The 22,410-nt window shown below is 57.7% G+C and overlaps 1 protein-coding gene across 2 annotated transcripts in view; it reads left to right on the forward strand.

The window, feature by feature from the left end:
• The window catches only part of PTPA (protein phosphatase 2 phosphatase activator), a 28,521-nt gene extending 6,173 nt beyond the window's left edge, over positions 1–22,348 (forward strand). Inside the window, exons 3-10 of one of the 2 annotated variants that reach the window (XM_029202912.1) lie at positions 1,075–1,161; positions 5,148–5,273; positions 7,430–7,547; positions 9,421–9,520; positions 10,431–10,555; positions 11,417–11,517; positions 15,767–15,874; positions 19,933–22,348. In XM_029202912.1, the coding sequence (XP_029058745.1) occupies positions 1,075–1,161; positions 5,148–5,273; positions 7,430–7,547; positions 9,421–9,520; positions 10,431–10,555; positions 11,417–11,517; positions 15,767–15,874; positions 19,933–20,010 (843 nt within the window). In that variant the 3' untranslated portion in view covers positions 20,011–22,348. Of the gene's footprint in view, positions 1–1,074; positions 1,162–5,147; positions 5,274–7,429; positions 7,548–9,420; positions 9,521–10,430; positions 10,556–11,416; positions 11,518–15,766; positions 17,126–19,932 lie in introns of those variants that run through there. The other variant, XM_029202911.1, reaches the window with a different exon arrangement.
• Positions 22,349–22,410: the final 62 nt, after the last annotated feature.

Here is a 22,410-nt window from a genome sequence, read left to right on the forward strand (position 1 = left end):
GGGGTCGAGATGAGAGTCCAAAGAGTTATGTCTCCAGGTTGCCTGGCTCTGGAGCCCCATGGGTTGAGCTGCTGTGCTCTAGGCTGTAGGTGGGCAGCCTAATCTGGCCCGCTGCCTGTTTTTTTTTTTTTTAATTTCTTTTTACTTTGGCTGCACTGGGTCTTAGTTGCGGCATGCGTGAGGGATCTAGTTCACCCTCAACGAAGACCAGGGATCGAACCCGCGTCCCCTGCATTGCAAGGCAGATTCTTAACCACTGGACCGCCAGGGAAGTCTCCCCACCCCCACCCCCGCCCCCTGACATCCTTAAGTGTTGGATAAAGAGGAAGCAGGAAAGTGAGAGGCAAAAGGGATGCAGAAGAAACAAGGCCACACAGAAGTTGCTTGCTGCCAGGAGCTGCCTCTACAGGGGCCTGCACCTCAGTGCTTTCTTAGGCCTCTGCTGGCTGTAACCTGCAGCCCCGTGGGGAAGAGGTTGCCCAGTTGGAAGCTGGGGATGGGTGTGCTGGGAGACCTGGCCATGGGCAGAAAGCAGCTTCATCTCCTGGGAACAGGGCATCTGCAATGCAGGTATGCAGCCTGGCCTGCCTGGCGGGAGAAACATCTGGAAAGTTACCAGGGGCTGGACCCTTGGTGGTATAGTATAACGGTGTTGTACTTGCCGCTCTACTTTGGAGTTTGGCTGGCTGGGTCCCAGCTCCACATCTAACGACATCTTGGTCTTAGGAGTCACTTCCCCTGAAGCCTTGGTTTCCTCACCTGTGAAATGGGGACAATGATAGTGTCTACCTTGTGGGGTTGTTGTATAAAGAAACTGCTGGCAGCCATGGTGAGTGCACAGTAGACTCTGGTTGGAGGTCCAGGTGTCACTGTGGTCATTGGCCTGCCAGTGGTTTTGGATGGAGGATCAGGGTTGGGTGCTTGGCGTTATCTTTCTGCTGCTCCTGCTGTCGGGGTGGGAGCCGGGGGCAGCTTGGAGCTCTTTGGTAACTGGGTGGAGCTGGGGGCTGTCAAGGGTGTAGAGGGTGGGGCTCTGACACCCTTCTCCACGTCCCGCCCCCACTCTGTTTGCAGGCGTACGCTGACTACATCGGATTCATCCTCACCCTCAACGAAGGTGTGAAGGGGAAGAAGCTGAGCTTCGAGTACAGAGTCTCCGAGGTAGGCAAAGGCAGGAGCCTGCCGGGCCGGGTCTTTCCAAAAATAGCTGCCAAGAGCCCACAGTGGGCCCAGTGCAGAAACTAAGATCGCCCAGACACACGTGCCGCTGACATTTTAGTGTCTGCATTTCTAATTAAAAAAAAAAATCTGTGCATAGATGTGTATTTATAAAATTGAGATCAAGGTATATAAGCTGCTTTATAGCCTGCATTTTTGTTTTGTTTCGTTTTGTTGTTCTTTTGTTTGGGGCCGCACCGTGTGGCTTGTGGGATCTTAGTTCCCCGACCAGGGACTGAACCTGGGCCCCAGTATTGGAAGCGTGGAGTCCTAACCACTGGACCGCCAGGGAATTCCCTAGCCTGCATTTTTGTCAACTGGCGTCTGTATGTAACTTTTTAAATTAAAAATGATCACAAAAGAGGTAAATGTGCTCACTGAAGGGATTACTGTTAGAGGGGACTTCCCTGGCGGTCCAGTGGTTGGGACTCCACCTGCTAGTGCAGGGAGTGTGGGTTCAGTCCCTGGTCGGGGAGCTCAGATCCCACATGCCTCGCGGCCAAAAATCCAAAACATAAAACGAAACAATATTGTGACAAATACAATAAAGACTTAAAAAAAAAAAAGTCCACGTCAAAAAAATCTTAAAAAAAGAAAAAAGAGATTACTGCTAGAAACGTGTATAACACGAACAAAAACGCTGGCCGCGCCCTGTATTCCTCCCCGTGACGGGCTCCCAAGGGCAGCCTGCTGCTCACAGCGAGGGGACTGTCGCCCGGACCTGCCCGGGGGGCTCCTCTGCCCCCTGAGCCATGCCCTCGCTGGTTTAAACAGTCCCCCACTTAGACTTTGAGGTTATTTCCCTAAACATTGCTGCTCTGAACACCGTCGCACATAGACCTGTGGGCGTTCTTTCCTAAGGATTCATTCCGAGAGGTGGAAATGCTGAGTTGCAGGGCGTACACTGCTTGGTGCTCTTTGGCTGTGTTTCAAAGACCGGCTTGTTTGTAGAGGGAGGGTGAGAGCTGTGGGGAGGCTGATAGGCACGGGCAAGCTCTCGGCCCTTGCTGGATGCCATCCCAGCCCCGGTGCCAGGCCTCCAGCGGCCTCCTGTGTTCCTGTCCCAGGCAGCCCAGAGCCCCCTTGAGCTTTATCTTATCTCAGACCCCAGGCCTGAGCAGCCTCTCAGTGCCTTGTCCACCCAGCTCTCTAGCTGTAGTTTCGGTCTGTCGGGTAAGGCCTGGCCCTGCCCTGGCCCAGTCCGTCCACCTTTGGCAAGGCTGGCATAGCCCTCATGCTCCTGGACCCTAGCTGGCTGCTGGGAGGCCGAGGTCCTGTTCTGTCACTGCGGGGAGGGGGGAGGGGGGAGGACGGAGTGGCCTGGGGGCGGCTTCCAGACCACCCACAGCAAGGGGAACCGGCAAGGCGATGTATGAGATCGTCTAGACCCATGTTTAGAATGCGCTCCTTCCTTCTGAAATTATGTCTGTCCTATTCTTTGGGGGTTAAAATGTTTTATTTTTGTAAAATAAAGGTGATAGTAGATAGGAGGCTTATGTTTTGTTGTTGTTCCGTTTGATTTTTTTAAATGAGGGCAGAATTTAAATTTGGCAAGTAAGATTTTGGAGAAAATTTTACTGGTCCATGAAATCTGAAAAGGAAGCTTTGGTCCAAGGAGGAGGAGGGCGGCTCAAATTATTCTTCATGCTTCCTAGGGGCTTCAGCCCACAGCTCCCTCCCCTCCAACCCTCTCCCCTCAACAAGGCAAACAACAGAGGCAGCCCCTGCCTTCAAAAACCCTCTCCAGAAAGAGAAGCTATAGGAGACTTTTAATTATTCATTGGCCCAGCTGAGCTAGCAGCTGGGGCCTGGCCCCCGCTGGCTTCAAGCACCTTCTTTATATCCCCTTCAGTGCCTCGCCGAGAAGACAGTTCTCTGGGGAATCTGTCTGGTGCTTCTGGGGCCAGGATTACTGCACCATCCCTTATAAGTCCCAGCTGCTGCATGGGGTTAGGTTTGCTCTGTCCTTATCAGCTCTTCCTGGCGACCTGGTTCTTCACAAAGCCAGGCTCTGGCAGAGCGTTTGGTCACATTTCAGCAATGCAGCTCTTTGTCACCCTGGCCCTTGGCCACAGCCAGGTATAAAGGGAACTTTCTCCTCTTACAGATAACTTTCCTCTTCTCCCAGGCCCCAAGCGTAGGGAAAGGGGAGGTGAGGGAGGGCAGCATCAGGGCCACTGTCACGTTGCTATTTGTGAGGACTGCACGGACTGCAGTGTGGTTTGTGCCTCCCGGTGCGGGGGACACGGGCTACCACGTACCCCGTTAGCTCAAGGCCGCCTTTTCCCTCCCCACAAATACACACTCAGCTCTCGGGACCACTTCTCTGCAGAGTCTCTGCAGTGGCAGACCTGACCGTGCCTCGCCCTCTGTGCCTTTGCCCCTTTTCCCGTGGGCACCTCTTGCTAGTTCCTACCCCCGCCAGGAGCGCCTGGAGGTGTCTCCTTATACCATTTGTACCCGGCAGACACAGGCGAGATCTGCTTCTGGGCAAGGCCCCTCCTCCCGGCCCACCTGTCCCCTGTGTCGTGTGCTCCCCGAGCCTTTCGTTACCTTTGTCCTGGCCCATTTCTGCGAGCTACGTCTGGAAGGGGCACTCCTGGAGCTGCCCTCACAGACCTTTGTTTAGATAGATAGCATCACCTGATGTCCTCGATGAGTAACATTTGGTGTGCTAACGCTGCCTGGCCTGTCACACCGATTCCACTCCTCAGTCCCTGCCCTCTGTAGGGAAGATAGAGGTGAGAGATGAGAGATGGGTCTCAGACACTGCTGGCCGTACAAAGCGTTACCCACGTTCGCACCTCTGACCCAGCATTTCTGCAAAGGGTATTGTTCATGGAGTGAACAATTGGAAGTAACCCAAACATTTAACAGTGAGGGATTTGGTAAGTAAATCACAGTACGTTGGTACAGTGAAATATTATTCACTTGTTAGAGGCTTTTGCGAAATTATGTTTCCATGTTGCTGTGGATCAAGGGTCATGAGGAAACTGATCAGGCTACGAAGCAGCGTGTGCCCTGTGACGCCTGTTTCAGCGTCTGTGTGTGGATGTGTACCATCACCCTGTACCAGGCACTGTGCTTCCTGGATTGTCACTCAGTCCTTGTGACGGCCCTTGGAGTCATTTTCCATCATGCCCATTTTTGAGATGAGGAAACAGGCTCAGAGAGTTAAAAGTCACTTGGTCAAGGTCTTGCGGCAACCAAATGGTGTTTTAGCTGTGATTTGAAGGCAGGTCCAGCTGCCTTCAAAATTCTCACCATGATAAACAATGGAAAACACTATTAAAAAGATGCAATAGAAGAGTACGTTAAAATGTTAATACAGGTTCCCCCGTTATCTGAAAGTAGAGCGTTTCTATGAAACCTTTTGTAAACCAAAGTAGTGTAAAGTGAAAATCCTCTTTAGATTTCTTTCGGTTAGCAAAAACAGCTACTAATGTAGGTCTTCCGTAAAAGTAAAGCGGCGAAAAGCGAACTTTCGAAAAGCGGGGTACACCTATGGTGTTGCTTTCTGGGTGGCAGGATTATTGGTCATTTTTGTTTTCTTCCTTTTTACATATCTGTTTTCAGTGCTGAGCAGGTATCGTGTACTAAACGGAAGACACCAATGAAATGTAGTAAAGCAGGTCAGGGCCGCAGCTTGTGCTCGTGCGGCAGCTCCCCCGGATGAGCTGTGAAACCGGGTGCAGAAGCCACGCTGGTCCTTCAGCCTAGTGCTGGGCCCTTTCTGTAAGGCTCACTGTGTTCACCTGTCGCCTCCTTCATATTCAGGGTGGTTGGGAAGAAAGGGGGACAGCAGGGAGATGCCAGTAGTGCCAGGCCTCGCGGCCACTGTCCAGCAGCAGTTGGGACTTCTTCCCTCTGTGGCTCTAGCTTGGGGACACTAGTCTTCATGGCTTGGCCCCCTCTACTTGCCTCCACAGGCCATTGAGAAACTGGTCGCTCTCCTTAACACGCTGGACAGGTGGATTGATGAGACTCCTCCGGTGGACCAGCCCTCTCGATTTGGGAACAAGGCCTACAGGACCTGGTATGCCAAACTCGACGAGGTGAGGCTGCTGCAGGACAGGCTTGGGGGCTGGGCTGGGGAGAAAGCTGTCAGATATCAGAATCACTGGGGAGTTTGTTAAAATGGCAGTTCCGTTTCTCAGAGTACAGATGCGTTTGCCCTCTCCCGCAGCCATCCTCCAGGAATCACCACTGTGGATGCACAGTCCTCTGCACAGGGCTGTTCATTAGGTGATCGTAGCAACGGATTGAAACGTCCCACGTGTCCATCTGCAGTTTATTATCCGTTAAATAAATTGGAAAGTCAACCCAGGGAGCACCATGCAGCTCTGAGAGAGAATAGGGAGGCCGACTAGGGAACTCGGGAAGGGACCGCAACTTCCAGTGGTCCCTCGGCATCTGTGGGGGGTTGGTTCCGGGACCCCCTGCGGATGCTCAAGTCCCTTGTATAAAGTGGCGAGGTTCGGTCAGCCCTCTGTATCCATGGGTTCTCCGCCTATGGATACAAAGGGCCGACTGTACCGTTAGGTTAGAGGGGAGCTGGGGTGTTACGCACACGGCAAGCTGCCTTTTGGTAAGAAAGAGGGGAAACAAAAAAGGTATGTTTGTATTGCTCAGTTTGCACTGGAAGGATATGTAAGAGGCAAATAAGGCTGTGGTTTCTTTTTTTGAGGATGGGGGAGGGGGTGGACGGGAAAGGGTGAAGTAAGACTTCTCAATGCATCCCTTTTATAATGTATTTATTTTTGAGTCATGCAAAGGTAATACCTGTTAGAAGCAAACAAAAAATAAACATGAAGGATAGCTACCCCTGGGAGTCCAGATTCTCGCTAGGTCTCCAGGAGATTCTCATGCCAGGTGATTTTTGGGTTTTTTTGTTTCTTTGTTTTTTGGCCACGCCACGTGGCATATGGGATTTTAGTCCCCCCAACAGGGATTGAACCCTGCGCCCCCTGCATTGGAAGCTCAGAGTCTTAACGACTGGACCACCAGGGAAGTCCCTCATGCCAGGTGTTTATAGACTGAACTTAGAGAAACTTGCATCCTAGTTTCTTTGGCCTAGTGTTTTCACATGGAACAGAGGGGAGTCCCAAGGACCCAGCAAAACACCGTCCTTGCGTAAGAGTGGCCTGGGGCTGCTTCTGGTCTCTAAGATGGCACATGGGCGTATTTTTCTTTTTTTATTAAGTTATAACTTAAAGAAAGCTGACAAACCATAGCTGTCAATCATGTACAGCTTGATCGATCTTTTTTCTTAAATAAATTTATTTTTATTTATTTATTTTTGGCTGCATTGGGTCTTCGTTGCTGTGTGCCTGCCCTCCCTAGTTGTGGCAGGCGGGGGTTGCTCAGCAGTTGTGGCGCAGGGGCCGAGCCGCTCCGCAGCATGTGGGATCCTCCCGGGCCAGGGCCCGAACCCACATCCCCCGCATTGGCAGGCAGAGTCTCAACCACTGGGCCACCAGGGAAGTCCCCTTGATAGATCTTAACATGTTTTTACCCTTGCATCCGCCCATGTCAAGCCATGGAAAATTCCAGCACTTCAGCAGGGCCTTGGTGCCCCTTTCTAGTTGATATCCCCCAGACTCTTCTGACAGCTGTCCTATAGATCGATCTTGCCTGTGTTTGAACTTCATGTAAATGTCTGGCTTCTTTTGCTCAACATTGTGTGACTCCCCTGTGCTGTGCGGAGCAGTGGGTCTTCTTCATTGCTACGCAGCATTCCAGGGTAAGGCCATAGCACAAGTTATCCATTCTACCGTTGACGGACGGTTCAGTTGTGGGTTGTTTCCACGTTTCGGCTGCTATAAATAATGCTGCCGTGAACGTCCTTGCATACGTCTCTGGTGGACGTCGGGCACAAACTCCCTCGCTGGGAGTATGAAGAAAGAGGACATCTCTGGAGGTGTCAGTGAGTTACTAGATGGGAAAGTCGAATGGCTTCTTTTTAGATCCCTCCTGTCTTGCCCCCAGAACCGTGTCCCCTGGAGGGAGGGTCAGCAGATGAAGAGCCACCCCAGGGTGGTCTCCGTTGTGTGAAAATACATGCTCTCCCTCCTCTTCCTTCTGTGGGCAGAGCAGGGAGCCAGGACTGCTCGCTGTGGCAGCCTGGCTCCAGCCAAGATGCTGCCTCTGGGCACCTGGCCACCGAGATGCTGCCTAATCTGCCACCACTTTGTGTCTCTTATGTTATCAGGAAGCAGAAAACTTGGTGGCCACAGTGGTCCCCACCCATCTGGCAGCTGCTGTGCCCGAGGTGGCTGTTTACCTAAAGGAGTCAGTAGGGAACTCCACGCGCATCGACTACGGCACAGGTACCCGCTACCGTGGGCGGCGCCTGCTTGGCTTCGCAGTGGCCCTTTCTCGGGTTGCCTGCCCTTTGCTCTGGGTTGTGTTGGTGGGGTGAGGGAGCCAGCTGGGGTGCAGCGCGGCAGGTGCAGGGACGCCTGCTGCTCTGGCTTGGTCCACCAGGGGGAGCTGGTGCCACATGCATGGTGGCTGTAAGCGCAGAGCTGACTTCTGTTGCTTGTAAAGAGGGCCTCGCTGTGCGCTCATCGTCATCCCCAAACTAATAATTTGTTGAGCACTTAGTGTATCCCGAGACAACCGCTTACGGAAGCCTTGAGAACTGAAAGACCCTGGAAGCCTCTGGCAGCGCTGTGGCGCATTGCTGTTAGCCACTCGGTGCCCTTCAGAGGGAGCGCTGTGGGCATCTTAACAGGGAAGGGGGGTGTCCTCCATCTAGGTCAGGCGTGGCTGAGGAGGGTCGCTGCTTTGATAGGCCCGCCTTTCTTTTCCTTTCCACGCTGAAGCAGGCGAATGCAAGAGCTACTGCTCTCTCGGGCCCTTCCCTTGCCTCTGGAGGAGCCCCGGCCCCAGGGGCAGGCCTGGAGAAGGGCCCCCTTGGACCTGGGCCATGGGAAAGTTCTGTCACCTGCTCCCCTGATGCTGAGGAACAGGCTTATTATCGAGTGAGACTTTTAGGGGCGGCGCTTTGACTGAGACCAGCCGACCAGGAAGACCTGGAGGTGGGGAGTGGCCAGGTCAGCAGGGGCTGGGTTTTTCCTCCACTCTCAGATGCTCTTAGCTGTGCAAGGGTGATGACTGCCCCTGCGTGATGGTGGCCTGGACTCTGGCTGGTCGTGATCAAAAACTGTGCAGGTGAAAGTAACAGCTCATAAGCTTTCCAGGCCCTTGCAGGGACCCTTCTTCTGCAGAAATAGGACAGGAAGCCACTGAAATATTCTCTCCTCCCCTCCCTCCAAATATGTTTATTATGACACCATGAACCATGGGATTCGGCCCAGAGTCCCGCCGGCGGTTTCTGTAGCGCTGACCATTTCTATTTGACGTGACTGGGAAGGAAGGGGGGTGCCCTTTGACCCTGCAGTGTGGCCATGCTTCGAAGCCTTCAGTGGCTCCTACTGCTCTTAGGATAAAGTCTGAACCTTCTTCCTGTGGCTGTAAATGCCTGTCTGATCTCCAGCCTCATTGCATTACACTTTCTCCCTTGCTCTCTCTGCTTTAGCCAGACTGGCCTTCCTAGGGTTCTTCAAACATATCACGGTGGTTGTTGTTTTTTTGGGGGGGCCTCAGGGCCTTTCCATGTGCTGTTTCTCCTGGCTAGAGTGCCCTTCTTGCTTCCCTCACGCCCTGTGCCTTGCCAGCTCTTACTCATCTTTCAAATTAAATATTATTTCTGAAGGGAAGCCTTCCTGAACCCTAATGTCAGGATCCCCCTGTGGTATCCTCCAATTATCACCCTATCCTTCTCCTTCAGAGGTAGGTTCATAGAAGTGATTGTATATTTAATGTCTGTCATCCTGGTAGGTCATAAACTATCAGACAAGGGCCTCTGTCCCTCTAGTGCCTGACATGGGCGGTGGTGGCCACCTGCAGTAGGTGCTGCATAAGTAGGGCAGGGCTGATGGGTGAGTTAAGCCTCCAGAATGAGATGCGAATGCCTGCTGAAGCCGCACCAGCCCGGGCCTTTTCAGGAGTAGGGTTATAGTACTAGTGGTTCTTAGAAGGACCTAGTTCCTTCTGGATGGGGAAGAGGCCCCGTCACCTCCATGTTCACCTCCGTCCTTAGAGGGGAAGTTAGCAGTGATTTGGACTCTGGTGAGACCAAGAACAGTCCCACGCCTTCTGGAAGACTGTCAACCTCGGCTGTGTTTTCTCCCCCAGGACATGAAGCTGCCTTTGCTGCTTTCCTCTGCTGTCTCTGCAAGATAGGGGTGCTGCGAGTGGACGACCAAATAGCCATTGTCTTCAAGGTGTTCAATCGGTGAGTGAGCCCGGCGGGAGGGGCGGTGGCCGGGGGAGGAGCAGCCGGGTCTCTTTCCTCCTTGTGACCATCAGACTGGGGACGGGGTGCTAGAGGGGGCCCCTGAGGGGCCGTGGCTTCTCTTGTCCTGTCCTAATCAAGCTGTGACTGTGAACAGGGTGTCCAAGACTCCTCCTTCTGACAGGTTCAAGTTCAAGTAAAAATAAGCGAAGGGAATGTTACGTAACGACCGCTAATGCGTCTGTGGCATTTATCGCGTAGAGGTAGCTTCTAGGCGCTTTACATACAACTCTTTTTATTCTCACGAAGACGCTCGTTTCCATTTTATAGATGAGGAAACTGAGGCATAGAGAAATCAGGTCCCTTCACTGAGGTCACAGCCAGCTGAACCCAAGCAGTCAGGCTCTGACCTGCTCCCGTCACCACCCAGACCACCTCCCGGCACGTGGGTGTGTCTCCGTCACCAGAGGGCGCTGACACATCTGTTCAGGGCCCCCCTCTGGTGCTGCTGATGCCGCAGCTCCAAGGGCGGTTCCCGAAGGGATCTAGGGGATGATCTCCTTGGACTCCCATCAGCTTTCCTATGGGCAACCCGAAGCAAGAGAAGCTGCGGCTCCCGCCCAGGCTCTCAAGTTGTCAGGAGGTGATGGCACTAACCCCCTTTCCCAGTTGGTGTTTTGCCCCTTTCCTGGGCCAAAAGGAGGCTGAGTGTGAGGGAAGAAAATGAAGTTCCATAGTTTTGAGTGTATCAGCTGACGCGTAACGCAGGCCTGCAGGTTTCCATTGAAAAGGAGATCTGTTATGCTCTTAGGTGGTTATTTCCGGCCTCCTTTGCTCCCATTGGCTGGAGGGTTGAGACTGTCTTTCTGCTTTTTGCCACCTCCCCTCCCTTCCCTGCCCTCCTGTGCAGGTACCTTGAGGTTATGCGGAAGCTCCAGAAGACGTACAGGATGGAGCCGGCCGGCAGCCAGGGCGTGTGGGGCCTGGATGACTTCCAGTTTCTGCCCTTCATCTGGGGCAGTTCGCAGCTGATAGGTACTGAGGTACCCTGGCCCTCCTCCCTCCCCTCCTGCCCAGGGCACACAGTGACAGCTTGGAAAGCAGGCATTAGACCGGCTATTGACGGAGGCTGCTCGCTGCCGACCTCCTGCTGCAGCTGGCGTGGCAGGCTGGGGAGGCTGAGGCAGATAATGGAAAGCGACACGGGCTGGGGCGAGGGCGCCTGGCGCGTGCTGGACTGGTGGGAAATGCGCCCCGGCTCCTGGCGGCAGCTGCGGGGTTTTATGTTGAAAATGAGGGGTTCTTTTGACTCAGTGACCAGCATCATCCACTGTTATTATCGAGCCGTGCACGGGGGCCCATCGAGGAGCTGCTGCTCGCTCCGGGCCCGCTCTGGGGGTTCCTCCCACTTTCCCACGGGCCAGCCAGAGTGGGTGAAGGGTCCACGTCTGTTTCCACGTAGGATTAACTGCCTACGGAGCAATGTTAATAAACGACCCTTTGTTGAGTACTTCCCTGCGCCAGGCACCGCTCTGTGCTTCGGGCCGATCACGCGAGCACCCTGGGAAGGCTCTTTGCCGGCAAACCGCTGACCGGCACTCACCCGTGCAGGCACCGTGCCGAGTGCTTCACGGTGCTCCTGACGTTCAGGTGGCACTCCACAGCCCCACTGCGTGGGTGAGGCAACTGGGTGGCATGGCTGGAAAGCAGCAGGGCCGGAGCTTATTACACTAGAGTACAGACCTGCACAGGGCCATCGATTGCTCCAGCGAGATCAGGCGTTGAGGGCGGTGGGCAGGACTGCCGCCGTGGGGTGGGTGCAGATGGCACCGGGCTGCGGTGCCCCACCGGCGCGAACGCCTGGTTCTAAACCCCGGGGCTCTTTGCTGTTTCCAGACCACCCGTGTCTGGAGCCCAGGCACTTTGTCGATGAGAAGGCCGTGAACGAGAGCCACAAGGACTACATGTTCCTGGAGTGCGTCCTGTTTATCACCGAGGTGAGCGGAAGGGCTGAGGGAGGGGCCCGCAGCGGCCTCCAGGCCAAAAGGGGCTGAGGCTGGTGGCTTTGGACACAGGAGCCGGAGCTGCCGTCTGAAGATGGCAGGGCCAAGCCCTGAAGTGGGTTGTTGAAAAGGAAGCCCAGCCGGGCCTCTCTGAAAGGTTAAGCCACCTTCTGACTGTCCAGGCTGTCTTCCTCTAAATCAGTACTCTGGGATTTCTACTGGAGCCTAAGGATTAAGACCTGGTCATTAGGTGGACTTGGTGACCGACGCAGCAGGTCTGAAGGGTGGGGGCCACAGGGTCTGCAGAGCTGTGTGCGTGTGGACGTGTGCGACAAAGCCATTGCAAGAGTTGGAGAGACTGGAGTGGAAGGCGGGACAGATCCCTGCTGAAGGGACACGCCTTTGCTGGACCTGGGCCAAGGGAGGTGCTGGAAGCGCAAGTGACAGGCCTGGACCCCCAGCCCACCCAGCGGGGGTCGTTTAACTGGGTGTCATTGTCCTGCTACAGTAGGGCCTCCCGCCAGTGCAGCCTTGGACCGCTTCCTCAGGGTCACCTGGGGAGCTTGTGAAAATGCACGTTCTTGGGCCCCACCTCAGCTTTCTGAATCAGAATCTTGGGGGACGAGCGCTAGGAACCTGAATTTAAACACATATGCCGGGTGATCAGGCATGAAAGTTGGGCACCCACTGCGCTCGGGCCTCTCTTTCAGGAGGTGTGGGGACCTTGCATCCTCCCTGCCTGGTACCCACCCCACAGGCTCCCAAAGGGCACCCTGGCTCTGCCGCCTGGAGAGGGTCTCGCCCCTGTTCTCCTTCCTGACGCCCGCAGGCATTCCTGCTGGCCCGGTGATGTCCCTCGCACACCTGTGGGCGCCCCTGCCTGTGCGGGCTTCTCTCTTGGCTGCCCGTTCTGAGCCCCCTGAAGAGGGGGAGACGCCTGGCCAAGCAGCCATAGCTCGACTCTCCTGGTCAGCAGTCGGCTCAGGCCTGCGCCCAACTGCAGAGGCCAGAGGGGAATGCCACGTTTTTCCAAGTCAGCAAATGAAGGCCGTCCTGACGGCTGGGCGGCCACCACTTGATTCTCAGAGATCTGCTGCTTTCAGCACTGCAGGCAGCCCAAGGTCGGAAGGACTCCGGGGCAGCCTGGCTCGCTGCCTTGAGAGCCAGTCACATGCTGCTCTCTCCAGAGTAGGGTGGGAGGGTGTGCGGAGCTGGGGAGGCCCCAGGAGGAGCTGGGTGAGGAGAAGGGGTGGCCTCGCCCGCTCCTGGGGGTAAGAGGCTAAGCTGTTCCGGCTGGCCAAGCCCCTGGGTCCCTGTCAGTAACTAACAAGGAGGAACGCCAGGCTGGGCCTCAGGGAGTATGGGAATTGACTCCAGCTTAAAACTTTGTTTCCTTGTTTGTTTGTTCGATTACGCTGGTGTGAAAACCCCAAAGCTTTGCTCAAGTCTGGGACCCAGGTCCTCTGCTAGAGGGAATCCTACAGTGGCCACTAGGTGGCACTAAAGACACATCGAACTCGGAGGTTTTGGTAACAGTTGAGGGAGAGGCAAGAACTGGCAGGAGGCCGGCAGGCCCTGGAGTTCCTTGGTGGTTCCACAGGCTCTCTGCGAGGCCTGGTTTTCGCCCGGGGCCTCGGTGCTTGGGCCTGGTGGTGGACGTTGGCCGCTAGCAGGGGACGTGCCCCAGAGCTGAGTGACCGGCGAGAGCCCCTCTCACCCACTCGGCCAGCCTAGAGCAGGCTGGCGCAGCTCCTGATGGTGGCACACATTGTGCTAGTTCTCCGGAGTCTGGGCTCACCACCCGGACCAGGGTTTTCGCAGCCCCCAGTTGGTGGTGAGGGAGGCCCGAGGCCTGACGCCGGGACGTGGGGACCCGGTGGCCTGCGTGGAGCTCTGTGTGCTGTGGTCAGGAAGGGGGCAGTGTTGCCTCTGGAGACCCCAGGGATCACTAGCGCTGGTGCAGCTAGGGGATTTAACAAACAAGAAGTTGGAAATGAGACCGTGCTTTTCCTCCCGCCGGGACCAGCCTGCGACCTGCCCCGGTGGCCCTGAGCGTCCCTGATGAGGGACCTCACCTTGCAGGGCTCCTGCCGCCTCAGGAAATGCAGCCCTGGCGCCTTTAAGAGCCCAGGGCAGGCAGGAAAAGAATTTCAGTTTCAATCTGGCTTCTAAATTTGGAGTTTTGGGAAGGGAGGGATCAGATTTCAGCTGGAAGGGAAGGAGCTGACAGGAAGGCGCTGTGCAGAGCCTCCCCCCACCCCACCCCCCTCAGTTACTGACAGAGGAACCATTTACAAAAGGCCGATTCTCTTGGGAGTGGAGAGGCAGGAACGCAGCGTCTGTGAGTAATTTCCTGCTCAATATGGCTGCTCTGACTCATGCGATCCCCCTGGGGTCACTGCGGGCCTGCAGCTCGCTCGCTCGCTCGCTCCTTCTCGCTCCTTCTCTTCTCCCTTTGTGGCTGGAATGAGCGAATGTTTTTTGTCTTCTTGACCCCATTCCCTTTTCCCCCGTATCTGCTTTCCTTTCCAGAGTTGCAGAGGCTCCTTCTGAAGGACCTAAGGAGACCTTGGGACCCTGAAGGCTGGGGGTGGGGGTGGGGGCAGCCCCTCTAAGTAGCGTCTCTGGCCTTTCCATGGAGGCGGCCCGGGCCACTGGGGCTCCGGAGCTCGGGCCTCCCCCCCCCCGGCTCTGCCAGCGGGCCAGAGAGGCCTTTTGGGTCCCCCACCCCGTGCCCCTAGCGGGGGAGGCTGGCCCACAGGCAGAACCCCTGGTTTCCCCACGTCCCTGGGCCAGCCTTGGCCACGGAGCCCTCGCTGAGCAGACCCCTGGAGCTGCGGCTGTGACAGAGCCAGCAGGGTGCCTCCTGGGTGGTTCGCTCACGGGGCCTAGTCCAGAGTGAAACTGGTTCCCCAGCTCCAGTGATCCCTGAGCTTCTCAGGGCCTGGAAGTACGCAGGAGAGGGCTGGAGCCTAGCGCTCCTCCCGTGGGGCCCAGAGCCTGGGGAAGGGGCGGGGCGGGGCGAGGGGAGGGCGGGCTGGAGCCTGAAGGAGTGGGACTTTGGGAACAAAGCACCCTGAAGGCCAAGCCCCTGCAGGCTGGGGGCTCCTGGCTGCCTTCCTGGAGGAGGGAGCCTTACAGAGAGGAGGGGAAAGATTCTGGGTGAAGGGACTGGCCCAGGAGAAGCCCTGTGGGGACCATGGGCCATGGCCTCACTGCTCGAACCCCGGGGGTTGAGACAGGCTTTGGGGGGACTTGGGCCAGGGGAGGGAGATGGCAAGGGTAGAATGGCATCTTTTTCGACGTAGATCTTACAGTTTTGTAAGAGTTGCCTTGCTGCAGGAGTGAGAGGCCTGTGAGAGTGGCTCACCAGGTGAGTCCACAGCTGAAGGGCGGGGGTTTGTGTTCCTGGGACCTCATGCTTATGACGCCCAGTGTGGAGACCCACCCCTCCTCTCTGCAACGGCTCTCCACCAGCCCCGCCTCTACACACAGCCTCTTCTGGAACCTTCCACCTACTCAAGGTCCAAGTCTGCTTTCTTGCCAGCTCAGCCTCTTTGCTTTTGAAACTCTTTCTTCTGAAACCTGGGGCTCCGGGTGCTGAGCCCCGTTCCCCCAGCATCATCAGTGTTGCTTATCAGCCCGGGAGGGGACTGTGTGGCGGGGGATTGTGAACTGCTTGTTAACAAATACAGACATGCTGGCCTTGTGCTGCTCGCGGGGTGCACTCAGGTACACGAGCTCTTCCTCGTCTCAGCGCGGTGGTTTCTGATATCGTGGGGGCTCCGCTGGGCTTTGCCGCAGAATTTCTTCCAAGAGGAGGGACTGGGAACAGAGCCGTCGCTGCCGTTGCCCTCCCTTCCCCACTCCCCTGCCAGGTCAGGCTGGCTTTCTAAACAGACAGACCTTCCTCCCGCATCTGTTGCAGGTACCCTGTGGCTCATGTCTGCCCCCTCTTTTCCTTCTCCTTCTGCCTGCCATGCAGAGGGCAGTCAGATGCCTGGGTTTGGTCTGGGCCCTCCCCCAAACCGACCCCTCCCTCAGCTCTTCCAGCTCTGCCTGTGGCAGGCCAAGAGGGACCCTGTCCTGGCACTTGTGTGTGTGTCCACATATATGTACGGGCCTGCAACTTGTGCGTGTGTGTACGTGTGTATGCTCCCACAACCTTGCTGCAGGGGAGCAGGGGGTGGGCTCCCGGGCGACCCATCTCTCCAGCTTGTGGACTCTTCTTTTTTTTTTCCAGATGAAGACAGGCCCCTTTGCAGAGCACTCCAACCAGCTGTGGAACATCAGTGCCGTCCCCTCCTGGTCCAAAGTGAACCAGGGTCTCATCCGCATGTATAAGGCCGAGGTGAGTGGGGACTGGCCTGCACGCTTGGTCCTGGGCTGCATCTCCCTCGTCCCCACCCCGCTGTTTTGTTCTGAATCCAGCTCTGAGTTGCCGGCCAGCCCCTCTGGACGCTTGAGGCCTCAGAATCTCTTGTCTGTGGGATGGGCAGTCAGAAGAGCACTGGACTGAGGCCCAGCTCTGCCCTGTGACTGAGCCAAGGCCCCGCTGCTCGGGGGTCTCTGTTCCCACTTGTCAAATGGCTGGAGGCCCTTCTCAGCTCTGTCTCCTGTGGGGACACGAAAATGAAAACAGGCCTGGGAAAGGGTTTTATCCTTTGGAGGCATCATCCGAAGTGATGTCTCTCCAGCTTTGGTGGGTCTGATCGCTGGGCAGGTGGGAGGCCGGGAGCTGGCATTTTTAATGACCACTTGAGGTGGTCCTCGGTGCTCTCCAGTCAGAGAGGCAGGGAGAGGTCTGGATTTCCAGAGCTCCCCGCGCTGGGAGGCGGCTGCCCCCTCTCCTGCCCTTCTCTGCTCGCCTCTTTGGCACCCTTTTCCCAGCCAGGGAGGTGGCTTCTTTTCTGGCAAGTAGGGAGGAGACATTTCTTCCCACCCCGTGCTTTCCTCTGGCTCCTCGCACATCTTATGCAGACCAATCCTGGAACTGCTTGACCTTGGCCAGGGGAGGGCCTGGGCGTGAAGTCCCTCACCTGGAGGAGTGGGTCCCAAAGTCCCCTCTTTTCACCCTCAGGCTGGTGGTCTCAGGTGTTGCCCTGCAGGTGCGCCTCTCTTGACCCTTGGTCATCCCTCTCCTGGGGACGGGGGGTTCTTCGGGTGGCCTCCTTACACCCAGAGCTCACTCAGACCCATCAACAGAGGCAGAGGAGCAGGGAGGGCAGGCTGTGGGGGGCTGGGTGCGTTTGGTAGTACCAGCGCTTCCAGTGGGCCTGGATCCCTCTGCGTGGCCCTGAAGGGGTTAAAGGCTCTGGAGCTGACCGGGCCTGCCCTTCTCTCTCCCTTCCGCCCCCTCCGCCTCCGGTCCCCTTCCTCTGGACTTCACATCCTGTGTTTAGGTTCCAGCCCACATACCTCTCTAATCTGAGAGGAGCCTTTGCTGGGGCTGTGCAGGCTCCTTCCGGCTGCAGCGCAGCCCTCCATGCTGGCCCTCCTGCTGGGGAGCACCCGGGGTCCTGCCCTTTATGTGTTCTGTTGTTCTTGACACCCCTGCCCGCCCCAGTCCCACAGTGGGTGCTGAGGGGGACTCCCTGCTGGCCACGCCCCCCCCCCCCCCCCCCCCCCCCCCCCCCCCCCCCGCCCAAGGCGGGACTCTTTGGTGGTGTTCCTGCTTGGGATCTTAAATGCCGTCCTTTCTGCAGCCTCTTACTTGAGTGACTAAACTTAGCTTGACCTGGGCCCCTAAGGGCGGAGGAGACCCTGCCTCCCTTCCCTACCTGCCCTGTCCAAAGGCAAAGGAACCCTGGCTGACAGGTTGAGGGAGGAGCAGGTTACGATTCGAGGTGGCGATGGGGCCACGCAGACGAAACAGTCCGTGGTGTAACAGTTGTCAGTATCTCTCTGGATGTTGAACCCAAGGAGGTCAGCCACTGAAAAGTGCCCGCAGTTCAGGACCAGACGAGGGAGCACGAGCAGATAACCCAGCGCCCTTCCTGAGACCCGGAAATTCCAGCCCTGGGCGCACGCAGCCTGCCGGGCGCTGCGTGGCGGCCACATGGCTTTGTAGGACAGCGCTGGAACTCACTGACTTTAGTTTAAGGATACCAAGCCTCTGTGACATGCGACACTCGTTTGGAAGTTGCTAGCAGGTTGCCCTTACTCTTTGGTCCCTGTGAGTCATGTGGTCACATGCTCTTTGCTCGGAGGAAAGCAAGGAAAGGACTTGCTTTTCCAGACCAGTTCTTGGTCCTTGCGGAAGACCTTTGAGGCTCACCATTCTTGAAGTCCAGATGGGGGTTAGCAAAGGCCAGAGCCCCTGGCCAGAGATGGCTGCTGGAGGGGAGCGGGTCCCCTGAGCTGCCATAGAGGCCTGACCGGGCCTGGCGTCAGGATCTGGGACCAGCTGTCTGCATCTCCAAACTGCCTGTCAGTTCAGCCTTTCTGAACTGAAGAACCAGATGCTTTCCGGGACCCTTGTGGGGGGTGGGGTCTGTCTTTCCTGAGGGCTGTCACCGTGCTGGGGCTCCCTTCTGAAGGGCCAGTCAGGACCTGGGGAGCCCCTTCTCCCCCTGAGTCGCCGGGACCTGGGAGGGCCTCCAGCTGGAAGGTCTGCACATGGGCAGGCAGAAGCTGTTGCTCTGCCCAGGACACGGGGAGCGCAGGGGCACCGGTCACTGGAGAAAGACCTGGCCAGAGGCTCCCTCTGCCGTGACCCTGGAGCCCCCGACTTCCTTTGCCCCAAGCAGCCTTTTGCCTTTAGCCCAGCTCCTCGCCCCCCCGCCCTGCCCCAGGCCTTGGGGAAGCTTGTTCTGGGTCCCTGAGGGAGGAGTGGAGAGAACCTCTGCCCCCGCGCCCTCCCCCTAAGCCTCTTGCCTTCGCAGTTTCTCAGGCCTGAAAGCTAGAAGCAGGTTGACCTTTGGCCCTTTCTGGAATTCCAGGACCCTGGGGGGGCCCCCCTTTGACAAACTCCCACCACTTCCTCCATGACGTAAGCACAATGGCAGCTGCTTTTTCTGGATCTGCTGCTCTTCCCTCCCCCCACCGCCGACCCCCAGCTGCCTGCTCCCCGCTTTCTGTGCCCCAGGCCCAGGAGCCTGGCTGTGGCCTGGAGCTCTGCTCCCACACGGACAGAGCTTGGTTCCCCATCCTTCCACCGTAGATTTCCCTTCCTTCAGGCCTTGTGGCCCACCCCCCACTCTGACACGCATGTGTGCGCGCACACGCACGCACACACCCGCGCGCGCGCGCGCACACGCACACGCACACACACACACACACACACACACACACACAGCTGGGCAGAGACCTCCTCACCTCTGCGGCTGGTTGTTGAGGTGAGGGAACCTGGGCCAGCGCTGGCGTGCCTTTATTTCTCTGAGTTAGTTGGAGGAGAGCACGGTCACAGGATGGAACTCTCACCCTCTCGGAGGCCATAAGTCTTGCTGCACCCCAGCCAGGAGGTGCACATTCTGCCTGTTTCTGTGGCCAGAGGTCTGAGAGGAGGCAGATCCTTCTTCACGTGTGCGGGGCTGCTGCCTGTGTGGTGGGCAGGCATGGCAGGGTTGGTGCGGGGGGCTGGGAGCCCGGGGCCCGTCACCTTCCCGGTGCTGTGCGGTGTGGGCCTGGGCTCCGGCTGCCTGTGGGCCAGGCCAGCTTCTTGGTCGGTCCTGCTGCTCTCTGTCTCCCCTCCTCTGCCAGAGCCCTGGGGCCGAGGCCCTGGCTGGGCTGGGTTCAGGGAGCAGCGCCATCCCCCGCTCAGCCATGCCCCTGCGCAGCGCTCTTGTGCTCTGCGCCACGCACAGGGCTGCTGCGAATTGCCCTGGGGGTGGGGAGGCTGTCCGCTGCTTCTTATTGTCTCACTCGGAAGTGCCGAGATGCCTTTTTCAGTCTAGAGAACTGAACATTGGGAAAATGGGCCTTGGACCCTTCTCGGGCTTGGGTCCCAGTATCCCCACACCTCTTTTCCAGGGCTGGGAGAACCCCTATGATCTGGAGGGTTCTTTTCACCTCTGGTCCCCAACTTGTCCCTCTGGGCCAAGTGATGTCACGGCTGCCTCTCTTCTTGGCGGCCGCCTTGTGGGGGTTAGGCTGCCTTCTCTCCCTCCCCCCTCCCCCGGTCCCTCTCACTCGCTCTCATTCTCGTTATTTGGTGGACCTGACCTGATTGTCGTGGAGTGCGGGGTCTTTGGATGGGAGGGGGTGATCAGGAATGGGTCGGAAGCTCTGCCCTTCGCCCAAGGCCTGGCTGCTTCCTGGGCCCTGGGTGGGCACCTGCTGGAGCTGCGCTGCTCCGGGCCTCCGGAGTCGTCCAGGGGTCCCTCGGAGGCGGCCCCGAGAGGCCGAGCAGGCCTCGGCAGGGGTGCAGTGCGGCCCTCACCTCTCTTGTCTGCTCCCTCCTCCTCGCAGTGCCTGGAGAAGTTCCCCGTGATCCAGCACTTCAAGTTCGGGAGCCTGCTGCCCATCCATCCGGTCACGTCGTGCTAGTGCCTGCCCTCCCCCACCCCAGCTGTGGCCCCCTCCCCACCCCCTCCCTGTGTTCTTTCTGTTTGATGAGAGGCTGTTTACTGGGGCGGGTGGTGAGCGTGGGCTTGAGGGAGGTTCAGGGCATAAGGCTGAACGACCCAAGTTGGGAGAAGTGACCAAAGTGTGGCCAGTTTCCTGACTTGCCCTGTGGCGGACAGGCAAGGAGAGAGGGGCGGGTGCAGGGTCCCTGGGCCCCCTCTCCTCCCTGTTCAGTCCCATTTGAGAGCAGGCTGTTCCGGGCCACTGTGGGGAGGGAGATATGTGCAGTTGCCCTTGCTTTCCCTTGCCAGGTTGTCTTTCTAGGGGTTGGAGCAGCTGTTCCCCACGCCGTGGGTCAATTTCCCGAGCCCTGTTTGGGTGGGTGTCTGGGTGTCCTGGGGGCTGGATGCTGAGGCTGGCGGCCAGCCCGGGGGCTGGGGGGGGGGGGGGGGGGAAGCCTTGGCTGTTCTGGCCGGTGACCCTCCCAGCTCGTCCTCACGCCTGCCCGCCGGGCCCGTGGGCACCTGTGTCCAGTGCCTCATCCTTGCTTTTCTGCTCTTTGGCTCTTGCTTCAAGGGTGGCCTCTGGAGGGCGCCGGCAGGGCTAGCTCACCGGCGGATTGGGTGAGGCCTGCCTTTCCAGAGCTCTCCCTGGCTGGGAGGGGGTGGCAGAAGCTCTGAAGGAAGGGGGGTGGACTCGGGGCCAGTGTGGCCGCGGAGAACCTGGGCTCACCCTCACGCCCCTCGCTGCTGCTGCTTCCCTCTAGCTGGGCGGTGGGTGAGTGCGCCGCAGGAGGGCTCCGAAAACGGCAGCCCACTCCCTTCGCCCTCCCACCGCCCCAGACTCTGCCTGCTGGAGTTCCAGAATGGGCTCCGACGACCAGCAGGGGCTGGGCCGGGCAGGCCCACCTGGGGGGTGAGGGGGTGCTGGGAGCAGCAGGCCAGTTCCAGAATGTTCTTCTGCGGGGGCGCTGCTCCCAGGCCTGGGTCTCGCAGACTCTTCCCTGCCCAAGCCCAGGTTGACCCGTCTCCACTGCCCCCTCCCCGTATCTGGGTCCACACAGCCTTTGGGAAGGGGGAGCACCCGAGAAGCACGATTCAGGGGCTTGGCCTTCAGGTCTAGGCCGACGGCCTGGGCAGAGGCTGGCACACGAGCTGCAAGAGTCACAGAAATAGGTTTCCTAGGAAAGGCTCAGTCCCTCCCTCCCTCCCTCCCAGGGTCCAGACCGCAGCTTCCTGGCCCCTCCTTCCCTGTGCCCCCTGGGTCCCAGCCCTTGGCGCCTTCATTGCTCTTCAGATTAAAGCCTCTCTTTACACCTGTCACCTGTGTGAGGTGTGTCTTTTCATGCCACATGAGTGTTCCTTCTCCACGGGACAGTTTGTCCCCCATCAAGTCCCCTTCCCTTGGGCCACGGAATCTGGGGCTTGAGCTGGTCCAGCTGGGGTCTGGGTTGCCTAGGCGGTTCCGAAGTGGAGACCCGGGTTCAAATCCCGGTTATCTCCATCCTCAGCTGCAGGGTCTTAGGTAAGTTCCTGAATCTCTCTGAACCTCAGCTTCCTCATCTCTAAAATGGGGATACTCACAGGGCGCTTGCCAGGAGAAAATGAGGGGTGTGAAGTCCTCAGCGCAGGGCCTGCACGTAGCAAATGCTCCGCGGTCGCTGCGGCTGTTTCCTGATCAAGGCAGCCTTTCTGAACCCCTGGGTCAGCCCCGAACTGGCCTGGGGAGCCATTGGACTGGGCCTGGCTGTGAACCGCGCCCCTGCAGTTTTTAAGGGGGTGCCCTGTGCTCTCTCTCCTCCACGCCTCATGTCCCTGTCCTGCTGGAGTTGGGAGTCTCTGTGGGGCTGCTGTGCCTGAGACTTGGCTTCTGTCTTCGGACGAGCCTCCTCTGAGAACAAGAGCCCTTGGCCTTTCTGCCAGCCTCGGAGGGGAGGCCTTGCACAGGGCACAGAGAGCCTGCTGGCCAGGAGCCAGGCCGACGTGAGTTCAACCCAAAGCCCGCTGCGTGGTAGCTAGGAGACCCTGAGAGTTGACTTCATGTCTGAGCCTCAGCTTCCTGATCTGAAAAATGGGCGTAATAGTACTTAGATCACAGATTTTGAGATTCATTCATTTCACAAACAGTGCCTACATATTTCTCATTCTAGTGTTGGGGACAGTAAGTCCCCAAATACCAGAATGTTAGGTAGTGGCATGTTCCTACAAAGAAAATGAGAGCAGTTAATTAGAGAGGGTCAACGAGGGAGTTTGCCTGAGCTACAAGGGTCAGGAAAGACATGAGCTGAGACCCCACCGAGGAGGAAGGGCCACGGGGAGAGCTGCAGGCCAGGGCAGGGGGCGGCGGGGGGGGGGGGGGGGGGGGGGGGGGGGGGGGGGGGTG

Source organism: Monodon monoceros, unplaced genomic scaffold, assembly GCF_005190385.1.
Source record: "Monodon monoceros isolate NGI ecotype Baffin Bay Population unplaced genomic scaffold, NGI_Narwhal_1 Super_Scaffold_5, whole genome shotgun sequence".
Classification (NCBI taxonomy): domain Eukaryota; kingdom Metazoa; phylum Chordata; class Mammalia; order Artiodactyla; family Monodontidae; genus Monodon; species Monodon monoceros.